Consider the following 27,654-nt stretch of genomic DNA (forward strand, 5'->3'; position numbering starts at 1 on the left):
TGTCGCTTCTAATCCATTGCTGCCTAGTGGCTTGTTGGCAAAGTCAGAAATAGATCCTGGAAATCTGACTTCATTCCTGTGCTCTAACAGGGAGAAAACCCTGGGCTTTCTAACAATGCTACAGTTCCAGAAAAATAAACAGGAGTAGGAGAGAGTGACTAAAAAGTAGGAAAAGTTTATAGTAAGTCCTACCTGGAATTCATTTTGTGATTCAAAAAGAAACAGCTGCTGCTTCATGTGTTTGATACTGCTTTGCTTGTGCTTTAAAAGAAAGGTTACAACAGTTATGGGACATTTCTCTATAAATCAAAGATGCAGGCTTTAGCCTAGGCCTGGACCTGTGTTAGAGGGAGCTTGCAGCCTTGGCAGCTGTGACAGCTACCTGGTCACTCAGGGAGTGGAGGGAGCACACATGGATGTGAGTGTTCACAGTGTGGCTCCTGTAGCTACTGGCTACAGAAACCTGCATGTTTCATGATACACAAACCCTGGTGGGCCTCACAGATTGAGGTACACCAGAAATGGAAATGGGCATAGGTAAGACTTTAAAAGTATGTGAGAAATAATCAAAAGGATGACAGAATCTCTCCCTAATACACCGAGGCACCCAGTCCAGGTACAGTGTGACTTGATATTTATATTGTGATTTTCGTGCTCAAAGCACCTCCCCAAAATCCTACTAAATTAATCTGTGAGCTACATAAGACAAATTTCCTTTATAAATGGAAAAATAGATACAATAGATACATGTGAGATTCACCTCACTGACATAAGCCAGTAGGAAAAGTTAAAAGTGTAATCTGTTATAAATCTGATCTGAGAAAGTCAGGTCAGCTGTTTGTGGTCAGAGGAAAAAGACAGGCAACTCCAAGGCAGCCCATTATATCCAAGGCTGAGGGTTTGGGTCACCCTCCACAGGTGTCTCTCTCTAGAGTGGGTATAGAGCTAGTCCAGACTGCTGACTCTTTCTAAATCTCCGTAGGAGAGCTAAAATTCAGTAAGATTAACCCCCATTTCATTGTTTTTTGGTGCAGCTCCCTGTGGCTAGCTGACAACATCTTCACTGAAATGAATCTCACTTTACACAACTCCAAATAAGCAGACTAGAGTACAGCAAATTCTAGCTCCTGCTCTTTGTACAAGGTTTTCATCCTGACAAGTATTTCTTCAGTTTTTATAATCAGTCTCTAAGGATTTTTAAGAGAGGGACTGTAAATAGCTGTAAAATTATGCACTGTACTTCTTCAGTAGGTAATTTAAAATGAGTTTTTACTTCTTCCCACACAGATGACAGAACTCTTAGTCACATTTAGGTCATATTCATCCTTTTTATTTTAATTCCATGGCAGTCATGACTCCCAAAAAGGGAATCAGTTAGTTCTTGTTTTTATCACAATTTTTTGAAGAAAGCAAGCTCACCAGCTTCACTTAAGTTACTCCACTAGAATAAATCATATAACACAAGGGAGGAGTTTGACACATAGGGATTTCCCACCATCATTTCTTATTGTAAATTCTTAGTCAATAGAAATACTAAATCATGTAACTGGTGTATAAAGATCATTCAGCATGTTAGAGGATTGAACCTCCTTTTCCCTCAGATACCCTCTCCACTCAGGTTTGCTCTGCCATTCCTGTGAGTCCCTAAAGGATGCTTTAAACCTTGTTGGCTTCAGCTGGATGACACCTGCGTAGTAAAAGGTTTTTGTTAGAACGGATTGTTATGCTGTACCTTAGAAGCCATCCACTTACAGACATTAAGAAATTAATCAATTATGCAAATTGTAAAGTGTCTGTGTATTGTGCATTAAACATTATTTCACCATCTTTATAAAAAGGCCCCAGATACCAATTTCTGTCAGTAGTGTTACTCAGAGAGTGTGTAAATACCCTGATTTTTTTGTGAAGCCTGTTCATGTTAATTTTCAGGTCTGTGCCAAAGTTCATGAAGAGGATGAAAGTCCCTGACTACAAGGACAAGAATGTCTTTGGTGTGCCCCTGATAGTTCATGTCCAGAGAACAGGACAGCCTCTTCCCCAGAGCATACAACAAGCACTGCGCTACCTACGGAGCAACTGTCTAGACCAGGTAGGAACTTTACTCCACGGACTTGTTGTTTTCTGAAAAGCCACTTTAAGCAAGCAACAGTGAGCATTTCTGTGCTAAGTACCAGGATTATTTGAAGATTATTATCTCTCATGTTGTGCCTAGATCTCCTCTGGTGATTTGATAGTTGGTGCCGATACTGAAAGTTTGCCCTCTTGGGATTTGTATCCAGCTAATCTGTTGGATTCTTGTAGCTGTAACAGTCCTGCTGACTTGTATACCACAGTCTACTTCAAACAACATTTTGAGATCTTCATGTATATTGAATGAAATCTGGGAAGAGGTCAGGACTCCCCACTTTTACCTGTATCTGTACTGCTTATGCTAGACTTGCCATTGAGGGTTAACTGCATTCACCATTTCACAAGATATGGTACAAAAGGTTTTATTTACTTAGCAAAGACAGAAAAGTCCAAGAATAGAGAGCAAACTCAGCAAAATATTCCAAGTATTCTGTTGACAGAGTCAGATATATCCAGATAGTTAGGTCAGCAGGGGTTCAGTGCCAAAGCCATTATGGTACATTGCCTTTTATAGTGTTCTTAGCTACAACAAGCCAGCTGGGACACCCTCATGCTCAAAGTATTTCAGATTTTTTTATTCCCTTTAGCTACAGAGGGACATACTAATCATATTTTTACTGTTCTACCCCTAAGGATGAGGATATGTATTTTTATGAACATAGGACTGGGAGAAACCCCCTGGCTGATTATGTTCAGTTCTGTACTGTTATTGACCTCATGTCATATGGCCTCTTTCATAACTGCCTTTAGATAGTTGTAAGTTCAAAAGGAGCAACCAGCACTTTGCTCTGCAGACTTTGCTGCTTTCCTAGCTCTGAGCACATGAAAAGGGTGGAATTAGTCTGTTCTGAATCTTCACATTTTCTAATCACCATTCTGGTTGCTGTTCAGGTTTTTTTTTTTTTTTTGTGACAGTCATCTTCCCTAAAACTGAAATCTAGAAATTAAGGCACTCCTGTGAATCACAACCATTTCCCTTTGCAGCCAGTGAGAAAGACACAGGTCCTTCCTATCAGTTCTCTCTGTAAAGGAATCCTGTAGTGGTCAGACCTTGACTTCTAACTCCACAGTGTCAAAAGTGAGGTGAGATGAGTTCTGCCAACCATATGTAGTGCAGGAGCTGAGGGGCGGGATGAACAGCTTGTCAGAAATTTATTAAGAGAGGATGAAAGGGAAAGATGCACAGAGACAAGAAGAAGTGATATATTCAAGAGCTAACATGCCTGGTTGCCACAGGGCTCATCTAGGTTTGTGTACTGAGCTTGGAAAGCCAGTGTAGGAAGAAAAGTGAAGCAGCAAGCCTTGAATTAGCAATGAGATTGGAGGAGGAGATGCCCAAGTAAGAGGAAGAGGAGATGTAAGGATAGGGATGGGCTTGTCAGCTAAGAAGCAGAGCAAGAGGAAGAAAGACTAGCGAGAGAATTAATTGGGGAGAATGTAAAAGGGAGAGTAAAATATAAAGAAAAAGCTCTTGAGGGGTTTGAGGTAGTTAAAAGGTGTTGAAAGTCTCAGACAAGTTAGTGCTCCATTTGTGTTTACCCGCTGGGAAGCACCGGAGCTCTATGAAGGGCCATTTCCATCCAGCTTTGGTTTCTTCTCAGAGTGCAACTGGGAAAATACTGAATAAAAAAAAAAGGAGGAGATGTACAGATTGGCACCCTTTAAAATACCTTTTCACCAAAATCCTTTCTAGGCAAAAACCCTCCAGGCAGTTCACCTTCTCTGCTTTACAGTTACTCCTTTTGTTCCCATTTAATTCAAAGTCTCCTAATGCCTGGACAGAGACCTGGGCAGCCTCCAGTCTCCCCCAGCATCTTGTTTATGTGTCTCTTCTGTGCCCTGCAGAAGGTGGGGTAGAGTTCTGAACAGGAGTCAGAGCCTCTACTGCATACACTCGGTAACATTGAGGTTGCTCTAAACCATTGTAAGGTCTGTCTCCTGCCACTGAAATCCCTAACCTGGCATGAGGAGCCTCCCCGTTACTTGCAGAATATGTAATTTGGTTTCAGTTTGTGAAATAGAAATTGCTTTGCCTTTTCCAAATGCATCTTTATTTCTGTCATGCATCGTAAGGTTGCTTGTAGGGAAGATGATCCACACAGCATGAGGATAGTAAAGAGATTGGGCCAGACTAACCTCATGATTTGTAGTCCCTTTTTATTTACAGAACAAGTCTGTAATAATGCCTAACAGAGCCTAAAATGTCTTTTTCTATCAAGTGAAGAACTCTTTTGATTAATTATTTTTTTTCCATTAAAAAAAAAAAAAGGAAATAGGAGTTTGGATAAATGTCTTTAAACAGAAATCAAGAGTAGCAGAATGATGTGCAGCAGGAGATTGCATGGGTGAGATTTGACATCTGACCTCTCAAATCAGACTGAGCTGGAAGTTGTTAATGGTTCTTTATACCAGCAAGGACACTTTTCATCAAAAGGAGAGAACTGAGCCTCTGCTCTCACATTTATCTACCACAGGCCAAAACTTTATTTTTTGGACAGAGTTAGCAAGTGTCCTTCTGCATCTTCAGCACATATTTCTAAGAGGAAAAGGGATTTAAAAAGAAGAGAAAGGGAAAGGGAAAACCAGATGAAAAGAGCTGGATGCTCTTTCTTGTATGCTCTTGTCAGAACGAAGAGCGGAGCTTCACTTGGGATCATAAATACAGAAGACAGGGCACACTCCAGTCCTCTACTTCCTATACATAAATTTAGCTCTCAAGTGACACTAAATTCCTCAATAGGAAGACATAGAAGAGCTGCCTCACAGCCAGTGTGGTGTAGTGGTTCATCTCCAAATAAATAAATAAAAATACCCCCTCACAGAACTGTGATCTATGTAATTAGTGTCATTAATGTGCAAGTTAACCAAAGTCCTAAATAACCTTCAGGTGAGCATGGGAGGTGTTCTAGAGAGAGGAGAGTCCTGTGTGAACTCTGTGCTGCTTTTTACTCAGAAGTAAGGGGGAGAAGGCCAGAAAGCTTTTTCCTTGCCTTTACTGTTTGTTGCTGGACTGTGCCATGCAGGAAGCTGCACGGATCACCAGTGAGACAGCAATCACAGAGGAACTACATTATATAATTCCCAGATGGAAATGTGCCTTTTCTGTAGGTCTCTCTCAATATTTCACCTTTTTCCCTGAAAAACTGAAGGGAAACAATGTTAGCACTTCCCAAATGAAACACTGTAAACTCACTTGGGAATAAACAGTGTGGTTGAGGCCGAGGAATTCAGCCCAGGGGAAATTCTGCTGGCAGAGAAGGAGAAGAAAGGGCAGCCCTGCCTTGAAGGCATCATTTGAAGAATTACCACTTCCTTTCAAACAGAAAGCAAACAGGATAAAAATGTATCTTAGTGACACTGCCCAAGTAATCCCTCTGTGGCCCCCACTTTCGAACTGGACTTTTCAGTGGGATTTGGGAGAACTCTTGGAAGCAGAGAGCAGGAAAGGGAAAAAACAGATTTCATCTTGATTTTAAAGCTCTACCAGGATGTACTAATCTTTTGCCACAGCATTTATTACTTAGCTAAGCATAATATTTTCTTGTTAGTCTTCAAAATATATACCCAAATAAACATGAGGAGCCAGATTCTCAGCTGGAGTAAATCAACAGTCAGTCACCCAAGCCAAGCAAGCCAGGCTGATTTATATCAGCAGAGCATCTTGCTTAAACTCTTCAAGGCAGCAGGGAAACCACAAGGCACTCTGAACCCTCCCTCTAGGACAGGACAGAGAACAGCAGCATTATTAACCCCTACAATCCTGCTGTGGGAGCCTGCGCTTGCCTGCGAGACTTGTGGGACCATCAATTGCATTCGCACATTTTCCTCCTTCGTGCCTAGAGAAAAATAAGCAACCCAAGCTTTGGTCATGATCAAAGTCCCCGCAATAGATTTATATGTAAATGCATATAATGTGTATATATTCTTCAAGTGACATTTTCCCTTTTACCTCACTCATTGTGGTATGTTTCTAGGTGGGACTGTTTCGGAAATCTGGAGTGAAATCCCGAATCCAGGCCCTGCGTCAGATGAATGAGAGCTCCCCAGAAAACGTCAGCTATGAAGACCAGTCAGCGTATGATGTGGCTGACATGGTAAAGCAATTCTTCAGGGACTTGCCGGAACCTCTCCTCACAAGTAAACTAGGAGAGACTTTTCTGCACATCTATCAGTGTAAGCTGCCATTTCTACATATTTCTACTATTATAAACAATTGGAAAATGTTATATATCATATAGTAATATACTGTAAATTATTTTGGCGTGGTAACACAGTAGGTCTCTTTCTGCTGACCTTTGAGATATAAAAACTCCTCTGACCTCAAGGTCTTTCACTAAGAGGTCTTCAGAACCACCTAAACATTTCAAATTTAATGGAGACAATGTTCATACCAGGCTCGTGATCAGAAAGGAGAAAGAAAAACAGGCTGCTGGACATAAAAAGCATGAAAACTCATGGTTTTGTTGGCTTTCTTTAAACTGTGGGCCCATTTCATGCACTTATATCTCAATATAAGTGAGTCATCTGGGCATGGAGAAGTGGTACTTGACCATGAGAATATGTGTCTCTGTGGTCCCCTTCCTTGCTGGGACTTTTGATTATTTGTTTTTTCGTTATAGTCAATAAAATGCAAAAAACAAGCTGCCATAAGCTCTATGTAAAGAACTCATAGAGAAAGAAAGAAAGAAACAAACAAACAAACAAACCAGGGGATTTCTTCTTTTCTTTCCAGCATAAGCAATCTTCAGCAAAATCTGAGACTCACATGCATCAGAATAATGAAAGTCCCTGTGAATCAGGAAATGACTATGTATCTCTTCTCCAGACTGAGGGAGAAATAAGCAGAGAGGACAACACTGAAAAGCCAGAGGAATTAGAGTTTTTTCCTGACAATGTCCATTATGAAGGCCAGTCAGCCAGCACTCTGGCAGATGCAGCCAGCCTAAGCCAAATAATTGGAAGCACTAAAGAGAAGTGTGTCTAGTCTTTTCACTGGCAGACATTTCAGCTGCCAAAACAATAGAAAGCCATTTTAAAACTCCGTATAATCCCAGTGCTTAAGAATCTCAGATACTTCTGTTGCTTCCCTTTACTGTAAAAATCTGTCTGTGGCGCACAGTCACTAATGAATTTACCATCACAGTGTCTGTAGCTGGTAGAGAATGCTGGGATTCTGCATGTGAGAGACAGCACTGCAAATAAATTTAGTGGGTTTGGCTGTACGCGATGTCTTGGGACATAAGTTAACAGCAAGAGTTGGTGCCTAGCCCTAGACCATCATTTCCCCTTCTTCTTTCCTGCTCACAAGTTGTCTGCCTACATACACATTAATAAGCTTGTTCAGGACAGCAACAGGAATTCTGGCTGCTAATAAAATGGCAGTCGTGATCATTTCCATGGGCAAATGGCCAAGGAGAAGATTATCCACTACAAAGACATGTTCTGCATGTCCTTGGAAACAAATCACCTTTAAACTATTGCTTGATGAAAACTGGGGATGTCCCATCTTTGCACAGAAGAGATTGCAAGTAAATTACCCCCTTGCCATGTTTTAGGTGGGTTGTCAGTATAAGCAGCTCTGTAGCCAGAAGGGCTCCTCTTTCCCAAGAAGTGAGACTGAACAGGGAACCACTGATACCAGCCAACAAAAAATGTAAAGAGAGACATAAGCTGACTCTGTAATGTCTGTGTGGTACTGCAGTGGGAAGTCTGAAGAACTTCTCTTTACTCTGGTCAGAGGGGGAAAGAAATGAGCTAGGAAAGATGTTCTTAAAATGCATGAGGAGTTTGAAGGATTTCAGAAAGACTTGAGGATGAGTCTCTTTAAACCAAGGTAGGAACAAGAAAAGACAGGCTCTGTAGACACCAGAAAATATTGTTTGGATTAAGAATGAGTAGCAGTGGGGTTTTTTTCCATGTGGCCAACAACAAATATATTTTTCTGTTTCAGACAGTACTGACAAAACTTGTTTCACAGAAAGAAAAATGTTGAAAATTGCTGGGATACCAATTGTATTTCATAACGTCTGCAATTAAACTAATCCCTAGCTGAGAGTTTTTCTTACCCTTCATTCTGTTTAACAAATTGTTAATGTGAAGTTAAGAATAATTTTTTCTGTCCTAGTGTATTGGCAGGGGATTTCTGATTTTCTGGGACTCCCTGAAGATATTTTTTCATATATCCAAGACCTTTTTCATATATTCAGAATGGCTTGAATTGCTGTTAACACATAGGATTTGGAATGAGATGATTAGTGTAGTAGTCTATATAGCATAGCATTGATGAAACTATTTCCATTTCCCTAAAACTCTCAGTTGCCTATTGTTTACCTGTGACTTGAAGCACTGGCTGATTTTCTGCTTCATGTACCAGACCCATTAGAGCAACAATAAAGGGGAAGAAGGGATTACCAGGAGGTGTTGTGGGAAGAAAAGACACATTGCATGGATTTAGCAAAGGCTCCTCTGACTTCTCAGAAAAACCTGGTCTTGCTTCTTTTAGAAACTTTAGAAGTGTTGGGCTGTGTTCATTTTGTCATTCATGTCTGAAAGCTTTTAAAATAAAGTGCTTGTAAAAGGCTAGCAGTCAAATCTTAAAAGCTGGCTGTTCCCTCTACTGTAAATCTGCTTTTGTTCTTCTTCCATTCGATTATAGAGAGAGTACGTAATACCCAGAGGAGGACTCAAAGTCCAAACTGAGAGAACTTATGGTAGTTTTAGAAATGAAACTTGTCTGAGGTGCTATTTAAGCATATCCATTGCTTCTTTCATTAAACTCTTTTATGACTTAGGAGACAAATGTAAGTGTTCCCGAAACTTCCGTAAGACTTTTAAACTTCTGTCTTGCCAGGGGACAAAGAAAACCTGAAAAATACCATTTAAAGCTATGAGTCCTGAGTACTATTCTCCCTTCATACACTTTAAATAAGTCCAGTGTGTTTCTTGGGAGCAGCCCTTCAAACAAACAGAGAAATTCCAAACTCTGGAGAGGGAAGCTGTGCTTGGTGGAGGAACAAAACTGAGCTGTCCAGAAGGCAGCTGATCTTTTCCCCTTGATCCCCTGTCATCTGCCTCTACACAAAGCCATCATTAAGGTCAGGAAAGACCTCTAAGATTCAACCATTAACTGCCAGGTCCACCACTGAAACATGTCCCTAAGCACCACATCTGCGTGGTTTGTGGAACACTTGAGGGGACTGTGAATGTCTGTGGTAACTTTATCTTTGCAGCCCCTTATCTGATCTCACAACTGACCCCCTGAACATCACTTGCTCATTCCCAGACGTCCCCAAGGAGCAGCGGCTGCAGGCAGTGCAGGCTGCCATCATGCTCATGGCCGACGAGAACAGGGAGGTTCTGCAGACTCTGCTCTGCTTCCTCAGCGATGTCACCTCCGTGGAGGAAAATCAGATGACTCCCATGAACATCGCTGTTTGTCTGGCCCCTTCCCTCTTCCATCTCAATATAGTGAAGAAAGAAAGCTCACCAAGGTATGTTTCTTCTCAGCATTATAAATAGCCCCATCTTTAATACTGAGTGATGCTTTCAGTGGTATGCAGGACAAAATTTTCCAAATCATCTGCTTTCCAGCACACATTAAACAGGGCATGGCTTCAGTAAGTAAGAGGGGAAAACCCCTGCTGCAGAGCCAGAAGCACACTTGTTTTCACAAGCCCAGCAGGCATTTCTGGCTGTCTGTTGTGAATATGCAATGCCTGCTTTTCATGCTGAATTTTCAATGGGGCACTAGTGAGTTTTGCATGTTTTGCAGTTTCCTTCTGTGAAGGAAAAGGGCTTGCTTTTGCTCTGGTTGAAATCAAAGATCACCCATATTTTAAAGGATTTTGATATGTAGATTTTCAATGAATGGTTTTTTTCACTTTCAGTTTACTGTCTACATTCTGCCGTTCGGAAACAGGGTTTATTTCAGGCCACATTAAAACTGTAACATGGTGAGTGTAGACTAAACAGAGCATAGCCAGGCTAAACATTAGTGGTCCCTCTTGACTCTTTTTCCCTCCCATCTGGTTCGGAATACTGAGATTCTTGGTCAAGTACATGTATAACCCATGTCTGAGCAAGTGCTTTAAGCAGGAACAATGTAAACCACTTTACATCATGTCTGTTAAAAATCTATTTCAAAATGTACAACACATCATGCAGGATATGTATAACCTTTCCTGCTTTTACCTTTGGCTCAACAATGTTTTAGGTAAACATTTTTCTTTTAAAAATGGCCCAACAGTTTGAGCAGTCTTGGTGATAAATAGAAACTAAAGATAGGGTTTTTTCTCTTGGGTGTTGGGAGCATCGTGCTGCTTTTTGCTTTCATATTAAAAAGATTCAGCTCTTTACCTGAGATATTGAATTCAATTACAGAGTAATACAGAAAAAATATGCAACAGGGAAGCCAGATCAGAAGGACCTCAGTGAAAACCTGGCAGCTACTCAGGGCCTTGCTCACATGATAATGGAATGCAACAAACTTTTTGAGGTGAGTGACAGACTCAAACAGCATTATTCATGGCCACATAATGCAACACCCTTTGAAGTATTTATGTTTATGCTTACATTTTCTTTCTTGTGTTAGCTCAGAGATTGGTGCCTCACTTACTTGTAAACTTGCTTCATCTAAAGTTTAGTTATCTCATTTCTTTATGGCAGTTCCCTTTTACTATTCAAAAGATGCAGGGTAATTATTCTGTAACAGTTTTCCACCCAAACCACTGGATTAGGAAATTTTAGTTTAATTCAAATCAAAATCTGCTAGTGTAAAATTTTATTACAATGCTTTTAATGCCTCAATTAAAACTTATTAATCTTAAAAATAATTGTTCATACACTTCATTTCTGTGTGTCGTGCAATAAAGTAAAAATCACACAGAGAGCTGCAGTCATTCCTGCAGCTACTTACACTGCAGCTGGAGTAGAGCAAATGCTCATATCTGCCTTCCCCAGAAGGCAGTATTTCTGAGGGCTAAAGGAGTAATAGGGGTGTATTGACATCCAGTTGATCAGTCTAACATGGTTCTGCATGAGGAGTGCTGTTCTGAGCCATGGGCTGTTTCATTAGACTACTTTGATGTTTCATCTTGCATAAAGACAGAAATTGGTATGCATTTTACAGATCATAGGCTCATGCAATTGGATGCTGAGTGGTCCATCAGCCTACGAACACATTTCCTTCAGGAAAAGTTCTCAGCAGGAGATTTTCCCTGTGTGTTTTCCCTCCCTTCTGTGGCAGGTCCCACACGAGATGATCACCCAATCCCGAAACTCCTATGTTGATGCAGAAGTGCATTCTCCTACCCTGGACGAGCTTGGGAAACAAGTGGATGAGGAAGGAGGGAACTATCAGATGTACCTGGAAACCCTCATGCAGAATCTCCAGAAAGAAGCAAAAGAGAAATTCAAAGGATGGGTCACATGTTCCAGTGTAGAGAACACAGAACTCGCCTACAAAAAGGTAATTTGGGGAGACATAGAAGAAGCAGCAAAGAAACCAAAGCAAAATGCAGCTCAGCTATGGGGCACCCTGACATGTTGCATGGCAAAACTCACACCCTTCTTTTTGGCAAACACTCTTTTTTTTATTTTTAAAAAGATAACTAAAAGCAGTTAAAAATGTAATACAACAGTAATTCAGGTATGAGATTCCGGAAAAAGGCACACAAAGCAAGCTGGGGTCTCCAGACTAGATCGAGTAAGTGACACAGCAAACAACACAACAGTGAGCTGAGATGTTAAACAACAGAGAACATTACCTGGGGAAGCTCTTTGACTGGGGGCATGCAAAGTTTCTGACCAGTTCTTGATGTTTGCCAGCAGTTTGGAGAACACAGCTAGAACACAAGTAATTACAGAACTTCTTCAGGTTCTCCAATGCTTTATTAAGCAGGCAAACCATATCACCAGTTTTATCCCTGATCCTTTTGTCCTTTTTTCAAGTGGATTTTTGATACTGCAGCTTTTATCAAAATTTCTGAATTTGTTTCAGGCTCTGTCACTTCTTCAGGGAAAGCCAGACCACTGCAGCAAGGCAGAGGGTGCTGCAGGGTCCCTGCAGACAGTGGAGTTCAGGGCTGCTGGAAATGCAATAGCAAAGCAGAGGTCTCCAAACCAGCAGCAGCTAGCAAGAGGAGGAGATGGATTATGGGTTGGCTGGCACGAATTAGGCAGGAGAAGGGCACTGGGAGGAATGTGGGATCTGGATGGTGAGGGGGCAGGAGGCAGCATTACCCCAACCTGAGAAAGTGCAATGCCTCTGTCAGGGCAAAGAAACCTCAGTTACTGTGGTTTGTAGCCAGCTTCTGTGAGTGACCTCTCCAGGGAGGGACTGTGGGAGGCTGGGGACAAAGTAACAGGGCTCAGGTGGGAGCAGGACATGGGAGATGGGAGAGAGGGAATAGAGGCCTGTGCAGCCAGTGGTCAAGGACCTGTGGGACTAAAGAGGGGATTGGGAGTCTGGGGCTCCAGGGCTGGGGAAATGGGGAGCTGAAACCTTTGTGGAGAAAGAATTACAACAACATGAAATAATTTAAGGTGGGAGGTGTGGAAGCTGGGTTTCTGGGTAAACAATCCTGGGTCTGTGGGAGGTCCTAGAGGTTTCTGAAGTACTCACACTGGTATATGAAAATGATAGGGTAGGGAGGGGTTAGAAAAGCTGGGCTTGCAAGATCCAGTGATTGTTTACTGCCTGAAATAGGCAATAATGCCCCAAAACCATGCAGAAAAGCTGTATGTGTGCAATCTAGGATAGTCACCTTGTGCACAGCCCAGCACTTTCTGCTCCCCTTACTGCAAGCTGTGGAGGCATTTCAAGAAACAGGATCTGTGAGCAAGGAGGAGCTAGCAATCAGTCTGTGCTCTTTGAAAGGTGTTTTCCCAATACTCCCTTGCAGCTATTTTGAGGAGCAAACATCTGTGTATCTGACACGACTGAATTGGCATATATTCTGCTCCCCCAGAATTAACCAGGAGGGTTAATGGACCCTCAGTCCCAGACAGTGTATAAGATTGCCGAAGTTAGTTTATTTATTTCAGCCCAGGGTTTCAGTCTCTCATCTCTTTTTACTTCTGCAGACACATATCTGTCATTACACTTAGGATGTTTGGACTTGAAAAAGTGTCTGTCACACTAGAAGTAGTGCAGAACCTCACTGGCACTACGGGAGCTAGTCCAGATATATTCTATTGCGAGAGCAGAGTAATGAATCACTTCAGATTTCCATGCAGGACTGGTAGAGCAGCAGCAATAGCAATAATAGTAATGATTAGCAGGAGAATATGAATGCTCTTAAGCTGAAGTCATACACACATACTGAGATTTTGCCTTCAGTTATTGTCTGCTGAACACACAGGCATATGGGGGGGGTTGTGTTCTTGGTTACTTCACTCCAGGTTGGCGATGGGAACCCACTAAGGCTTTGGAAAGCCTCGGTTGAAGTTGAAGCCCCCCCATCAGTTGTCCTGAACCGAGTGCTGAGAGAACGTCACCTCTGGGACGAGGACTTCTTGCAGTGGAAGGTGGTCGAGAGCCTGGACAAGCAGACAGAAGTTTACCAGTATGTTTTGAACAGCATGGCTCCTCACCCCGTCCGAGACTTTGTTGTTCTCAGGTAAGCTGAGGGCAGTTCTCTGGTCCCTTTGCCTCCTGCAGCGCATAAAGGAAGATCTGGACTTATCTCAGCCTTCACATCTGTGCAATTGCTCTCCGGGAACTCTACTTCTGGGCAGCAGTGTTGATTTCTCAAACTGAATTAGTCAAACACCTAGAGCATGCTGACCTTTTCTCTGATGTAATTTGAGGAGCACATACTCCTAAGGCCATAAATATAATTTCTTCCTCAGAACAGATGTCTGATAATAGCTGCTCTTCTCTCTTAGCTTTGTTTGTTGTCAAAACAGTGCAAATAGAACCCAACTGTTTTTTACGCTGCTTTTGCTGTTCTCTGGGGAATGTTTGATGTTTAAGAGCCAAATGTTTAGAAGAGAAGATAGTGGTGCTTTTAAGCTAAGGCTGTTATACAGTGTCTATATAAGTTATTATCTCAAATTTTCAGTTGGAGTCTTTGTAAACAAAGAAATGCTGATCCATAAAAATCCTAGCGTGGAAATGAACAGAAAGAGGCAGTAGATTTGTATTCTATCTTCCAGGGGATGATTTCTCTCAAATAAATGTATAGCTGTGTATCAATATTCCACATTCAATCCCAGTTCTGCCATTGTCTATCTGCCCATACAGAACAGTCAAAAAAAAACCCTCTTATGCACCTTCTGCCTTTGAAATCCTGACCTTTGCTTGCTAGGAGGTATTGTGGAGCTGCTGACATATTTCACTTACAGGGTCAGTCCCACAGTTACTTATTTCAGGATGATTTTGTGCATTCCTGTTTTTGGTCCCTGCTTTCTTTGATTGAAATGATGTGCCAGAGAAATACAAAGCAGTTTTGACAAAGGAAGTACTCCAGTGAGTCAGAATTGTATTAAAGAGAATGAAGATTGAAAGAAAAAGATGAGCCAAACAAAATATAATTATGAAAGTACATCCCTTTTATGAACTTTAGTAGTCTCTTAGAAGATGACAACACACAGACATTGTTGGTACAGGGGAAGAATTATTGGAATTCTTAGGGGAAGATTTAAAAAATGCTTTCTGTAACCAATGCTCCCATTACTCTATTTCCTTTGCTTTCCCACAGTATTCTGGGCTAAATTAATTATTTTATAATTAAATATATATTATATATTTCATATCATTATATATCTATCATTATTTTGTAAATAATCTTCTTATATAATGTTATTAGCTTGAAGCACTGATAAATTTGGCACCGAGAAGATCGTCTGTGAGCGGCAGGGAGGTTTTGATGACCGTAATTTGGTCCTCTCTCTTGCCACTTAGTTCACTACTAGGTTTTGTGGTGGTTTGTGTTCTTTAAAGACCTGCTGTGCAGTCACATCAGTTAAAGGCAAATCCTGCTATCGAGTTCTTGTTCTTTTCACTAACCCAGGCAGAATGACCCCCGAGGACTGAAATACATATCATAAGAAAGAATCCTGGTGGGTTCTTAAGGGCTGAAAGCAGCCATCAGGCAGATCTGTCAGATTCTGTTGTTTATCTCTTTTGATTGATATCATTAAGTCTAGAGCAAGGTTAGCCAGCAATGCCGCAGTCAATTTGATACCTTATGATTGGTGGGAAGGGAACAGTGAAATTATAATACATCTCTGGGGACATGAATAAATATATTTTAACAGATGGCAATTTTCTCCTTCTCAGTCAAACACTGGGCTGTGAAAGGATCAACTTAGTTGCTCCCTTTTTTTTCAATGTGACAGTCATAACAAGGGGATTAGGCTCCCCAGAGAAGACTCTGATGGTAAGAGGAGAGGGGAAATGTTTCATATGCCTGGGATATGACATAGCTCTCAGCTGCCCTGCACAGGCATCACTTTTATTGAAGAATCCACAAGTGTTTAATGTTCATTAAGTATGACAGCATTTGGGTGAGTTAGGTGCCATGCCTGATATTACTACTGTAAGACATTTAAAGAACTGCTTAAACTGGCCTAAACCTATCTGATTGGGAACAGGAAATGTAAGTCTTCTGAAATCTCTGGGATGTAGAACTTTCCACATCCCAAATGGCCCAGGTAGTGCTGGGTAGTTAGCAAAATTATGTGGGCAGTATCTAAACACTGTGCAAGCACTCACAGGAGGTGGTTCAGCATTTCTCATACTGGATCTCAGCTGTGATTTCCTTCTCCCATGTGTTTCATCTGCCAAGATAGCTCATCAATTTTATTAATGCCCAGGCACATGTAAAACCTTCTGGTTAGTATCTTCCTGCAGTGTCTTGAATAACAGCTCAGTTTCATGTAAGAAAAATGCAGAATGTTAAAATTATCTGCTGAAGTTCAAGCTTCAACAGTCCTTGAGAGAGCTTACCTGCTAAAATATGATACTTCCCAAGGAAGCATAATCCCTATCTCAGACAATCCACAGCAAAATGATGCATTTTGCACAGCACAGTGGGAATTTCTCATTTCTTCCCACAGCATAGGAAAGAGCACAGACCTGTCCTCTGAGATTCAGTGGAGATGAGAAAGATGTGAAACACAAGAACAAGTAGAGAATGCTTACAGAACAACAAAAAAATGTTAAGTATTTAAGTCTAGGTCTCCTGAACTTGGTGGAAAACTTCTCCAGCATGTAAGAGAGGCTAGAAACTTAGGAGAGCAAAAAAAAAAAAGGAATGGCATTTTGTTTTTAATTCAGACACCCTTGAAACATATTCTGTGTAGTAGTGAGGATTTCTGCTGTACTACATTTCTTGTTCTGTAAATCTGCATGGGTACAGTGCACAGTTTCAGCTTTTGCTGGATGGCTTATCCTCACTCTTTCTCCTTTCCAAAACTTCCGTCTGACTGCAAAAGGCTCTATCGTGCCTTATAATACATAATGGTTACAAAGTGCTCCTGTGGAGAAGAAAAACTTCTCCACCCAGAGCCACATAGATGGGTGGCCATTCCACATCACGGTCAGACTACCAACTGGGGAACATGAAACTCCTCCAGGGACTCCTAGGATGGTCCACTGGCATTGCAGGCAACAAGGACAGGCAGACAAGCAAACTATAACTTTAATTCTGGTTCTTACTCATGTGCCCAAAAGTTTCATCAATAAAGTGATTCTGTCTTGCCTATGTTCCTGCAGGACGTGGAGGACTGATTTGCCCAAGGGGATGTGCATGCTGGTTGCCATCTCTGTGGAACATGAAGAGGCTCTTCTCATGGGAGCTGTACGAGCCATCGTGATGGACTCCCAGTACTTGATAGAGCCCTGTGGTTCAGGAAAAGCCAGGCTGACCCACATCTGCAGGATTGACCTAAAGTAAGTATCCCACTTGCACAAAGTAATGTCCATTCAGCAGGACAAAGCCCTCAGGCTCATGGAACAGAGGGCATGGTTAGGGTAGCTTTGCTGCTTTGGAGTTTTCCTGCAGTCTTTTCTCCACTCAGTGCCTACCACTGTTATGATGTGATCCTAGAAATAGAATCTGCTTATTTGATTACTGCAAGGGAGAACTTCAGAGTACACTTAAAATGACAAGTATTTGAAGTCTCCACCACCCCCGTGGGCAGTGGGGAGCCAGAAGCATTGCAAGCACGTTTCTGTGGGGCATATTTCTTGGGTATTTGAGTTTCTCAATAATTCTCTTTTCATTTCTGCAGAGGACATTCCCCAGAGTGGTACAACAAAGGCTTTGGACATCTGTGTGCAGCAGAAGTTGCCAGGATCAGAAACTCATTTCAACCTCTGATTGCTGAGGGACCAGAAACAAAAATCTGAGGAAGTGTTCCTGGGAACATGTGAGCATAGATCAGGGTCTGGCAGGGAACAGGAATACTGAAAGCAAAGGTCTTATTTAAGCTGCAGAAGTCTGACCAGACCTGGGTCTATACAAAGCTGAGAAAGGAATTTTATAGGAAAGTACTTTTATTCTGGAGACTTCACCTTCCCCCCTCCCCCACATCCACTCTGTATTAATTTTGATTATTGAACTAAACATTTCTTCAGAGAGCTTTTATTACTTTAAAAACAGATTATTGCCATTACTTGTATGTTACATAACTCTGGTATTTAAAGGCTTCTAAGAAGCATATTTTAATTGTAAATAAATAATGTACAGTATGTATATATTTATCAATATTCTATATATATATATGTATATGTATAAATTAATTATTTTGTATATAACTCAGTGCAAATCACTTGCATCAGTTGGACCTGAAGTGGATCTGTCACTTGTTTCTTAGTGTGTCACTGCTACCTAAGCTGTGTTTGCTGTTATCACAGGGCTACCAGGCATAATTCGTGTGATAACAAATGCCTGTTCTCAAATATGTTTTGTGTTTGTGTGTGCTATGAGAAGGTACCTAGAAATAGATGTAGGAAGAATTACAGGAACTAAGGAAGAAGGAGGTTACAGTACATTTAAAAATAATGAGGAGGGAATCAATCTCACCAAATAAAATACATGGAGATGCATCTGAGACAGACACTGTGGAGGCCATTTATGTCCAGCTGCAGAATTGTGACTGTCAGTAGAAGGTGTTGAAAACTTCCCTGCTGCCTTAATGACTGGTGTCTGTCAATAGAGAACCTCACTGTGTGCAGTGTTCCAGGTCTTCCCATCCTCGGACAGCACAAGGTAACACTGTGTGTCCTGAGATGGCTGAAATCAGACTGGTAAGTTATTAAGCTGTAAAATAATTATTTTTTAAGCATTTTGTCTAGGTTCTGAGTGTTTCTGTGTTGTTCTTTCCTTCTCCCATAGAGATGGCTAATCCAAAGCAGGTTTTCCACATCCAGTGGACACAAAGATGTGCAGATGAACACCATGCATTTTAATATTCTTACTATACAAATAACTATGCTTTTTTAAGATTTTAAACACATCTTGGAGATTTAAAAGACTAAATAAATGCTGTTCTTGGAAAGATTGCTTTTATAGTAACAGCAAGCATTTTCATCTTATATTGCACTGATCTGCATGATCCCACCTCTGTAGGCATTGGTGGGAGCAGGATTAGGACTATGAGGAGTAGGAGCCATTTAAGCCTATTATATAATTTCATTTTCAGGGACCTATTATTTTGCTAATGGAAGAATGCTTTAAAAGTAATAATAATAATAATAATTTGTCGACATTGCCTTTGAGGCAGGGCACCATTTTGTTTTTAACTAACCTAAGACCAAAATGTTATTCCATCTATGACTCAATAAGAATGTACAAGCCTGCTAATACTGTTCTTCATTAATCACATTTGTTCACTTGGACTTTATTTATTGCTGCATAAACCAGTGGAGTCACTCATAGCCCGTGTTTCAGCTCAGTCCTTCCACCAAAATCCAGGAAGATTAGTATGAGGTCAGTTACCCAGGATACATTTCCTACATGAAGCTACAGCTTTGTGCCCCAATTCAGTAAATGGGGAAGTCTCTTCAAAGCCAGAGCTTTGGACATGCCCCAGCTGTGGGCGCTGTGCAGGGGACTGTGGTGGGTGACAGCTGTGAGAGCATGACCCCACGTGCCATCCTGCACACACATGAGGGCTGAGCTGGAAGGGGGCAGCCCTGCAATCTGAGGAAGCACACCTGGGGGAGCTCAGGGTGGACAGGGTGACCCAGGGTGACCCACAGGCCCCAGGGTGTCCTTGTGAAGGAGCAGAACTCCAAAAAAGTCACTGTTATCTTCACCCATGAGCTGTGCCACCCATGTTCTATCAGGCAAGTCCTAGGATCAGGGATGTTGGCTGCCTGGGAGCTCCTGCCTTGAGTTTATGGCCAACAGTAGTTGCAGTGTGCAGCTATTACAAGCTTTAAATCCTGCAGACAGGGGAGCACTCATGGGGCCCTTACGTGGCTGTGGTGGGGTCTGATGGTCACCTGCTGGCTGCAGGCCACCACCACTGCCCAGGCTCAGCCTTCCCAGGAGCAAACAGTGCCTCCTCAGCTGGGAATGCCATTCCAGAAAGCAGCACCTCCTCCCAAATGCCTGTGGCCATGGCAGCAGATTTCATGCCGGCTGTTTTCCAAAACATGAGCAATTAGAGTACTTCTGCTACATTAGTTTACATAAATAAATACAACAGTGCCTCAGCATTAACAGGCACAGAATTTCTAGCCCTGGGAATGGCAGTGTCTGGCAATAAATAATGTCTTAAGGAAAAGAAGGGAAAACCTGAACAGTGTTTTCATTCTGTCTGAGAAGTCATTGCTCAGCTGGAAGGGGCCCTGTGCCACCTGCCACCTTTAGCAAGGTGGGGTTGTTTTCCTACCCTTGCAGAAGCTCTGTCATGTGCTTCTGGCATCACCAAGCCATGTATTGTTGAAATAAGATTTCTTCAAATGCACATTATGCCATGTCGACCATTCAGCTACCACAGTATTTTGTATTGTTACATTGATACATTATGATAATTGCATTTTTAAATGTTATACTCATATCAATACCTCATATTTTTACCTCATCTGTTGGTATCAGTCATTAGTTGTAAATAAATAATTGCAGAGTTGAATAAATTTGCATACACTACAGAATTGTGTGCTCTTTTTTCATCCATTGGCTCAAGAAATGCTGCATTTAAGCCCTTGCTTTCTTTATTGCAACCTGCTATACACTAAACTGTTCTGGTGTAGGACGTCAGTAATGATTGCAGGCTCAAATGATGTTGTTGTCCATTATACTTAGCCTGTAGTATCCTTATGTATACATGAGCTTCATGACAAAGATTATGTTTTCCAAAGAAGCCATTAAGCCAGGAAAGCTGCCCTAGCAGATTCACAGAAGGGACCCACGAGGATCATCAAGTCCAGGCTTGACAAAGGTAAATTCAGGTCCTCAGCAGTTTAGGCCTCTGACTCCCACTGAATTCAGCCATGTTTCTGCATTTATGTTCTTGTCAATAATTTAGGTCTAGGTTCACAGGAGTGACTGGAGCTGGGAGGGTGAGTGCTGGGTTTACATTGTCAGGTATCAGCCATCTCAAATCCATCAAGCCACTGCAAAAGGGTAAAAGGTGCAGTGGCGTGATGTGATTTCTGTGGTTTGTCTTACACATTCTACAGATGGATTAAATGTTCCTTTGGATGGGTGTTGTGGTATAACCCCAGCTGGCAACTAACTACCACTCTCTATCCCGCCACCTGGCGGGACAGGGAAGAGAACCAGAAAAAGGTAAAACCTATGAGTTGAGGTAAGAATAGTTTAATAATTGAAATAAAGCAAAATTATTATTATTGTTGTTGCTGCTGTTTGTTGTTGTTAATAACTGTGGAGGATGGTGAGCCTACAGTAAAAAAGACAAAGAGACTCTGCTGGTGAGACAGTCCCTGGTACCAGAAAATCCTCCCTAGGTTGGGGTGACCAGAAAGGCTTCCCCCAGCATGCTTTGCCCTGCTATGTTAATATATCCCAGTTCTGCTCCCCTGGTTGGCCACTGGCCACCCCACCCCCTTACTACCTTATATGTCCCATGCCATAGAAAGTTCTCCACTCCAGGTTCCCCGCATTGGCCTTTGCCCCTCACCACTCCCCCAGAGCTTCTCCATTGGTCCCTGGTGCTTGCCCCACTCCCGTACTTAAACCTGAGCTTTCCATTGTTCTCATCTTTGTCCCTGGAATCCTTCACAATGTGGAAGCAATAAACTGCTCCTGTGGAACTCTAAGCAGAGACCCTTCCTGCCTCTTTGCCGCCGACCCACCTTACTGGCGCTATCTGTGCGTTTGTGCGTGCGCACGTGTGTGAGAGTGGGGCTGGTCCTGCCGAGCGGCTTCGCTAACGAGACGCTCTTGCAAGATCGCAGCACCTCGCGCTCCGAAAGCTGCAGAGCCCGAGATAGCAATAAATAACAATTATTATTTTTATTATTGCTCTTATTAACAACAACAAGGGGATAAAAAAGAAATAAATGAAACCCAAGAAACTCAAATGATGCACAATACAGTTGCTCACCACCCACTGACCGATGCCCAGCCCATCCCTGAACAGCAGTTGTCCCTCTGCCAGCCAACTCCCCCAGTTTGTATACTGGCCATGATGTTCTGTGGTATGGAATATCTCTTTGGCCAGTTCAAGGTCAGCTGTCATGTTCCCTCTCAGCTTCTTGTACAGCTCCTCAGTGGCAGAGTATGGGAAACTGAGAAGTCCTTGACAGGGTGAGCACTACTTAGCAACAACCAAAACATCACTGTGTTACCAACATTATTGCCATACTGAATCCAAAACACAGCACTGTACCAGCTATTAAAAAGAAAATTAACTCTATTGCAGCTGTAACCAGGTCATGTGCCTGTATCCTTCCAACTCTCTCTTGACTTACTAAAAGATACAGAGTCTCAGAAAACAGGATGCTGAGCAGAGTCAGCTATGAGAGACCATCTAGGAGAAGATAAGCCCTTATGTCCCACCACTCTGAGAAAGCTCTTTATTAAAATTTGGATTGAAAGGAAGCACTTTTTTCCAATTGACGGCCATGGCAGAGATGGTCAGTTGTGGAAGTCCATCCTTTCTTGCAAAAAAACACTGTGTGTTATATGGTCTCATTCCCATTTCTCCCTCCCACCCACCTGCAGCAATGTCAGGGCAACGAGCTTGTCTTAACCCCAACAGCACTGATTTTTTAGCTCCTGGTATGCGCAGACTTCGTAGTGTTGAATTCTTGGGCACCCATCCTCTCTACAACACCTCGCATGAGTCACCAGCAGGGCAATCCCACTGCTTGATGCATTTACACTGCAGAACCAGTGTCACCCTCAGAGGATCTTGGCAGGCCTAAGAGGCCTGCTCTCCAAAGTGGCTGGTAGTTGTTGGATGAGAGCACAGGCTGAGCACACTGAGGTGACTGTGAGGTGAAAATATTGGAATAAATATCCAGAAGACAGCTGGAGCCTGCCAATCAGATAGGAGAGGATGAAAACATATACTGCTGCTCCAGGTCAGTCATTTTGTGAAAATGCTGGGGAGTGAACACAGACCTTGCCAGACAGAAAGCAGCATGACCCACTCACAATCCCATGGGAATTTAGCATGTTTATGTCATGGTCTCCTTGCCAGATGTGTGTCAGCCACAGCTGCACAAAGGCTTCCCTTGGATGGGTGCTAGACCTGGCCAACTATTATTACAATTGCAGTTACACATCACCGTGTGACAAGACCAGGAACACAAAGCATCAAGCCCCAGGTTCATAACAAGGTAGGGATTTGGATTTTCCTAAAACGTATGTTTTAAATTGTGACCCTCAGTATCCTGGGCCACTCAGCAATACCATGTAGAAAGCCAACAATTCCCCCAGAGCAGCAATGGATGCAGAGCAGAACCCACCTAGCACTGTGCAACTGCAGACTGTCCTGCTCCATTGTGCAAGACTCTGCTCAGCAAACACAAGGACATGTGGAACTCAAGGGCAAATGTGGGCCAGGGCAGTGGGTCTGGGTTAATGAGTAAACGACAGGGAAAATGTCACAACACTGCAGAGAACTATTTGCCTGTCCTACATAGGCTGATGTTGGGGAGGTCTCACACACTCAAGATACTCTCCCTAACCCCACAGCAGGTCCCAGACACCAGAGCCTCTACACCTCTGATGAAGGTCAGCATCTCTTGCAGAAAAAGTAACCTGGACACAGCTCCTTCCACCACTTTGACTCTGAAACAAGGATCTCTGTCCTGATACCTCAGTACTGACCCCCCACAGGTGGTTGTTTTCCACTGCTCTTTTCCACTGCCTGAGTGCAGTCCTTGAGCCCAGCATGCCCTCTGCCCTGCTCAGTCCCTGCATGCCTGCCTGCAGGCTGGGCTCCAGCCTGCACCTGTTTATCCAGCCCAAGATGCACAGGAGGACACAGCCTTTAGAGCAGGATGACTGTGGCCAGGTGGTCTGTGATCCCAGCTCCAGCAGCAACAGTAGGAGTCAGGCATTGCCAGCCTGCCAGGGCTTGAGTAGAGAATGTCCTGTGTCCCACAATAGGGACAAAACTCCGTAGTGAGGAGAGATCATTTCTGCTTCTCTTCAGGAAGGCAGGAAGGCCAGAGCACTAAAATAACCATAAGCCTCAGGTGCTCCTCAGTTCCATTCCAATGACAAGTTGGGGCTTTTGATCCTCTCCCAGGGGTGTGAGTCCCACAAGACAGGGAGGCTAAGGGCAGCGAACTGCTCTCTGCCTTGAGCAGAGACTTGAACTGCAGTGTGCAGGTCCTTAGCAGCAGTTTGCAAGGGACAGGTTGGGCTCCTGGCTGTGCTGGTGCTTCAACAAGAGAAGACCTGGTTCTGCTGCAAGAGCAGTTGCATGGAGCTCTGCTGGCAGCCACGTACAGGATTACAGCTTATTTCTTAATCAAAATGCACAATTCTGCAAAAGGCACAAGGGAAACACAACGTAAAACTACAGATTCTGCTCTTCCTCCTGCTCATAGCAGCCCCAAGACAGACACATGGCCACAAACACAGAGCCAGCATTTACTGCACAGAGGATATCCAACAGCTTGCGATTTATGGGAGCAAATTAGCCACAGGGCCATCTGTCCTTCCCCAGACCACTGGCCTGCTCCTTGCTGGAATGACTGCTTTTCCTTGAAAGGATGTGTATCAAATTACTCACTTTTTTTTTTTTTTAATTAAATAAACGTGGGAACCACAGGTGGTGGAGCAGAGGACAGTAACCCTCTCAGCAGCAGCATCTGCGGGCCAGCAGTGCCTCACCACGCACGTGGGACAGATGCTGGCTGAGGGCAGCCTGACCCCCAGATCCACGCAGGGTCTGCCAGCCCACATGGCCACCCCACTGCTCCCTGCTGACACCAGCCAGGCTTGCTCTTCATGGCAGTAGGATCTGGAGCACCACAGCTGCTCTGGCTTGACCACAAAAAGTGAGTCCTTCTTTTTCCCCCAGACTCTTTCAGTTTAGAGACTTACCATAGGGGTAGTCGAAATCAGGGAGCTCTTATCAACACCAAAAACCCATCCCTGTGCCTCACTGCTGGCCAACCAGCATGAGAAAGGAGCTCACCATGGCCTAAGTGTAGAACCTCTGGGTTCATGGCTGCTCTGGTATTTTGCCCAGTGTTGTCTGGTGCCCAGTGGGACAGGAACTCAGGACTGGACCTATGAAGAGACAGTGCAGGATTTTAACTCTTTGGCCCGGATTTCTCTTTCCCTGAAGAGTCATATCCTTTTTCTCCTGGCTCAGGGAGCAGGGATCACACAAACCCCTTACCTAGGCTCCCAGAACTGGGCTCATCTCATCTGCTGCTTTGCAAAAGAGGCAAAAAAAAATTATTTAGGGAAAACACAGCATGGATGCTCACCTTTGCAGCAAGGAACCCACCCACCTCAACATGGAGAGAGCTACCACATGTGATTTAGTTACATACCCTTCCCAAACACTGAACCATCCCCCATCCACAAGCATTGCCTTGGGTGGGGTTTACTGCCTGGCCATGCTGATGCCCAGCCTTTTTAAGCTATGATTGTCCTCATGTCCTCCTCTCCACAGTCAAGGAGATGCCAGGACACTTGTAAATTGCTGGGCAGTGACATTCATCGCACTGACGAAACCACCAGGACAGTGATGGAAAAGTTTATGGTTAATATCAATACAAATAAAAATAAAGGTTGCAAATGATGAAAAATTAAAAGGGTATCACTGGGTTAATCCAAAATGTTGCAATATGGCCTCCTTGGCCTCCCAATACGTTTTGCCTCAGGCAACCTTTTCCAGCAATGGTATTTATCAGCAAAAAAGATACAGTTATTGCATTTGGGTTTTTCAAATAATTGAGTAATTTAATCTTTTAAGTGCCTCTGAGATCACTTGCTGTAATTAAAGACAGAAGATGAATGACTGAAGTACAAGAGCATTGGAGGGCTTTAAAAATGAACATGTCCTTGACTGCATCTCCTGTGCATTTATGTAATGATGATCCCACATTAATATGACCAAACAGATAAAAGGAGAAAATAATAAGAGCTTGGTTGCATTATTTTTCTTCCCACCCAATAATAATATATCAGCAGCCAGAGGAATGTGCCCATGAATACCAAGCAGGAGCAACCACGTGCTGCCAAGAGCAGGACCCCGCCGCCTCCTGCTGTGAGATGCCAGGAAAGGCAATATCCGCTCATGGATCCTGCTGTTATGTGGCAGATAAATGAGTTACAAATGTCTATAAAATTCACAAAGTTGCATCAGAAGTGGACTTAAAGGCTCAGCAAGTGGTGGGAGAGGTAGCTGACACACTGGCAGTTTCCTTTCTGAGCATTTGTTTTCTCAGCTTTTGGAAATAAGGCCCATCTAATCCTAGTGGAGAGAGGGAGGCAGAAGGGTTGCTGCAAAGTAAAAACTATCGACGAAAAGTCTGTAAGGCCTGTAAACAGCACTTTGCCTTCTAAGTAAGCTATACACGTTGATGTACCTATGTCATACCTCAGCATTTAGCTCCCCATTTCATAGCCCAAGTGTCTATAAATACGTGCCCAAAGGGGGAAGAGGGGCCAATGAGAGAACTGGAGCTCACTCTGCTCCATTCTTCACACAGCACTAAGTGCCTGGGCCACTCATGTCCCAGACTGGAGGAGCAGCAGCCTTGCGCCCTCAAGGCATCCTCCAGGCTGCCCAGAGAGGCTGCAGCTTGCTGGGAAGCCCTCCTCAACCACTTGCTCCTCTCCCTTTCCTGGCAGGGCACCCGATGGCCTCCAGTTCAACTGCGCTATTGCCAGACTACAAAACTTTGTCACCTCATAAAACTTTACAGCGCAGGTAGTTTATACCATTACACCTCTTGAACTGAACACTCAGCCAATTCACTGTTTCCTCTGGCAGGAGGAAAACCAGATTTCTTGGGTCAGGTGTTGTGTTTGTGCAGCCCTGCTGGTTTACAGCACTGCTGAGGGCCTTTTACAGAGTCCTAAATGCAGAAGGCAGCAATGCACCAGCCAGCTCAGTGCCGAGAGCCAAACCACCATTTTCAGCTGGGATTTCACGAGGACATGCCATTGGCTCTGCTTTCCCTCCAGGTCCCAGTACATGTCCCACTTGGGAGGTGCTGCTCCAGCTTGGACATGCACCCCATAAGGCACAGCCCCAAGGGAAGCTCTGGCTTGGAAGCTCCTGAGAGCCAAACAGGTGGGACTGAGAAGTCACTACCGAGGTCCTCTCCTCCCCTGCAAGGACTGATGCCATAAAAAACATCAGGGAGAAGTCCATCATACATCCCAGGTTACAGGGAAAGCGTCAAAACTCACCCTTCCCCATGAAAAACCAAACAAACAAACAAACAAACAAACAAACAAAAAAAAAAAAAAAAAAAAAAAAAAAAAAAAAAAACCCCAAAGACCTAAAGTTTTGTGTGTTACTCTTAGTAAGGAAGAAACCATTTCTACTAAGAGAAAGGAACTAAAGTAGAAACTAATCCCACTCACTGTGAATTTGTAGCATTTAGAAAACATCGCTGCTGTCATTCGCAGTGCTTTGCTCAGTGCTGGTGACTGACCACCCCTCCTGCACCTCAGACACAGGTCTCCTGGGACTTGGGCCAGATTTGGATGACCTCAGGAGAGCTGGCATCAGATAATGACACTTCACCATGTTGTAATTCTTGTGAAACTCGGGAAAAAGGCTTTTGATAGTTAAATTCCTCATGTGGGAGGTATATCATTGCAGGAGATGTATCACTGAGGGAGAAATATGGGAAGTAGGGAGTTCTCAGAGTAGAATCATTTTTTTAAATTTTATTTTTTAACAAAGAATGTTCTAAGTCCCATGGCCCAGCCCCACAGAAGGGGACTGCTCACTCAGCTCCCAGGATGAGGAACTTGCACATCTGCTTGTGCCTGTGGCTTTTATACCCTGTTTCATTAGTATTTTCCCTGGCTTCTCTCTGCCTCACTGGTGCTTTTGCTACTCCTTCCGAAACACAGAAAGCATCACAAAATAATAGCCAGCAAAATGTCAGCA

General features: G+C 43.2%; 1 protein-coding gene and 1 long non-coding RNA gene across 10 annotated transcripts in view; one reads left to right on the forward strand and one right to left on the reverse strand.

Annotated features, from left to right (window-relative positions):
- The window catches only part of STARD13 (StAR related lipid transfer domain containing 13), a 289,013-nt gene extending 270,581 nt beyond the window's left edge, over positions 1-18,432 (forward strand). For all 7 annotated transcript variants that reach the window (XM_069012168.1, XM_069012174.1, XM_069012187.1 and 4 more), the window contains 8 exons: positions 1,930-2,089; positions 6,105-6,303; positions 9,413-9,620; positions 10,510-10,624; positions 11,375-11,596; positions 13,531-13,748; positions 16,850-17,026; positions 17,368-18,432. In XM_069012168.1, coding sequence (XP_068868269.1) covers positions 1,930-2,089; positions 6,105-6,303; positions 9,413-9,620; positions 10,510-10,624; positions 11,375-11,596; positions 13,531-13,748; positions 16,850-17,026; positions 17,368-17,485 — 1,417 coding nt within the window. In that variant the 3' untranslated portion in view covers positions 17,486-18,432. The remainder of the gene's footprint in view (positions 1-1,929; positions 2,090-6,104; positions 6,304-9,412; positions 9,621-10,509; positions 10,625-11,374; positions 11,597-13,530; positions 13,749-16,849; positions 17,027-17,367) is intronic.
- Positions 1,243-27,226, reverse strand: LOC138109119 (uncharacterized). Of its 3 annotated transcripts, XR_011150286.1 has the most exons (4): positions 27,120-27,226; positions 24,709-24,803; positions 3,670-3,749; positions 1,243-1,687 (listed from the first exon to the last, which is right to left on the reverse strand). It is a non-coding gene; the product is annotated as an uncharacterized lncRNA (long non-coding RNA). The 3 variants fall into 3 exon arrangements; XR_011150292.1 differs by lacking the exons at positions 1,243-1,687; positions 3,670-3,749 and adding an exon at positions 13,580-13,668; XR_011150293.1 differs by lacking the exons at positions 1,243-1,687; positions 3,670-3,749 and adding an exon at positions 21,549-24,051.
- Positions 27,227-27,654: the final 428 nt, after the last annotated feature.

Source organism: Aphelocoma coerulescens, chromosome 1, assembly GCF_041296385.1.
Source record: "Aphelocoma coerulescens isolate FSJ_1873_10779 chromosome 1, UR_Acoe_1.0, whole genome shotgun sequence".
Classification (NCBI taxonomy): domain Eukaryota; kingdom Metazoa; phylum Chordata; class Aves; order Passeriformes; family Corvidae; genus Aphelocoma; species Aphelocoma coerulescens.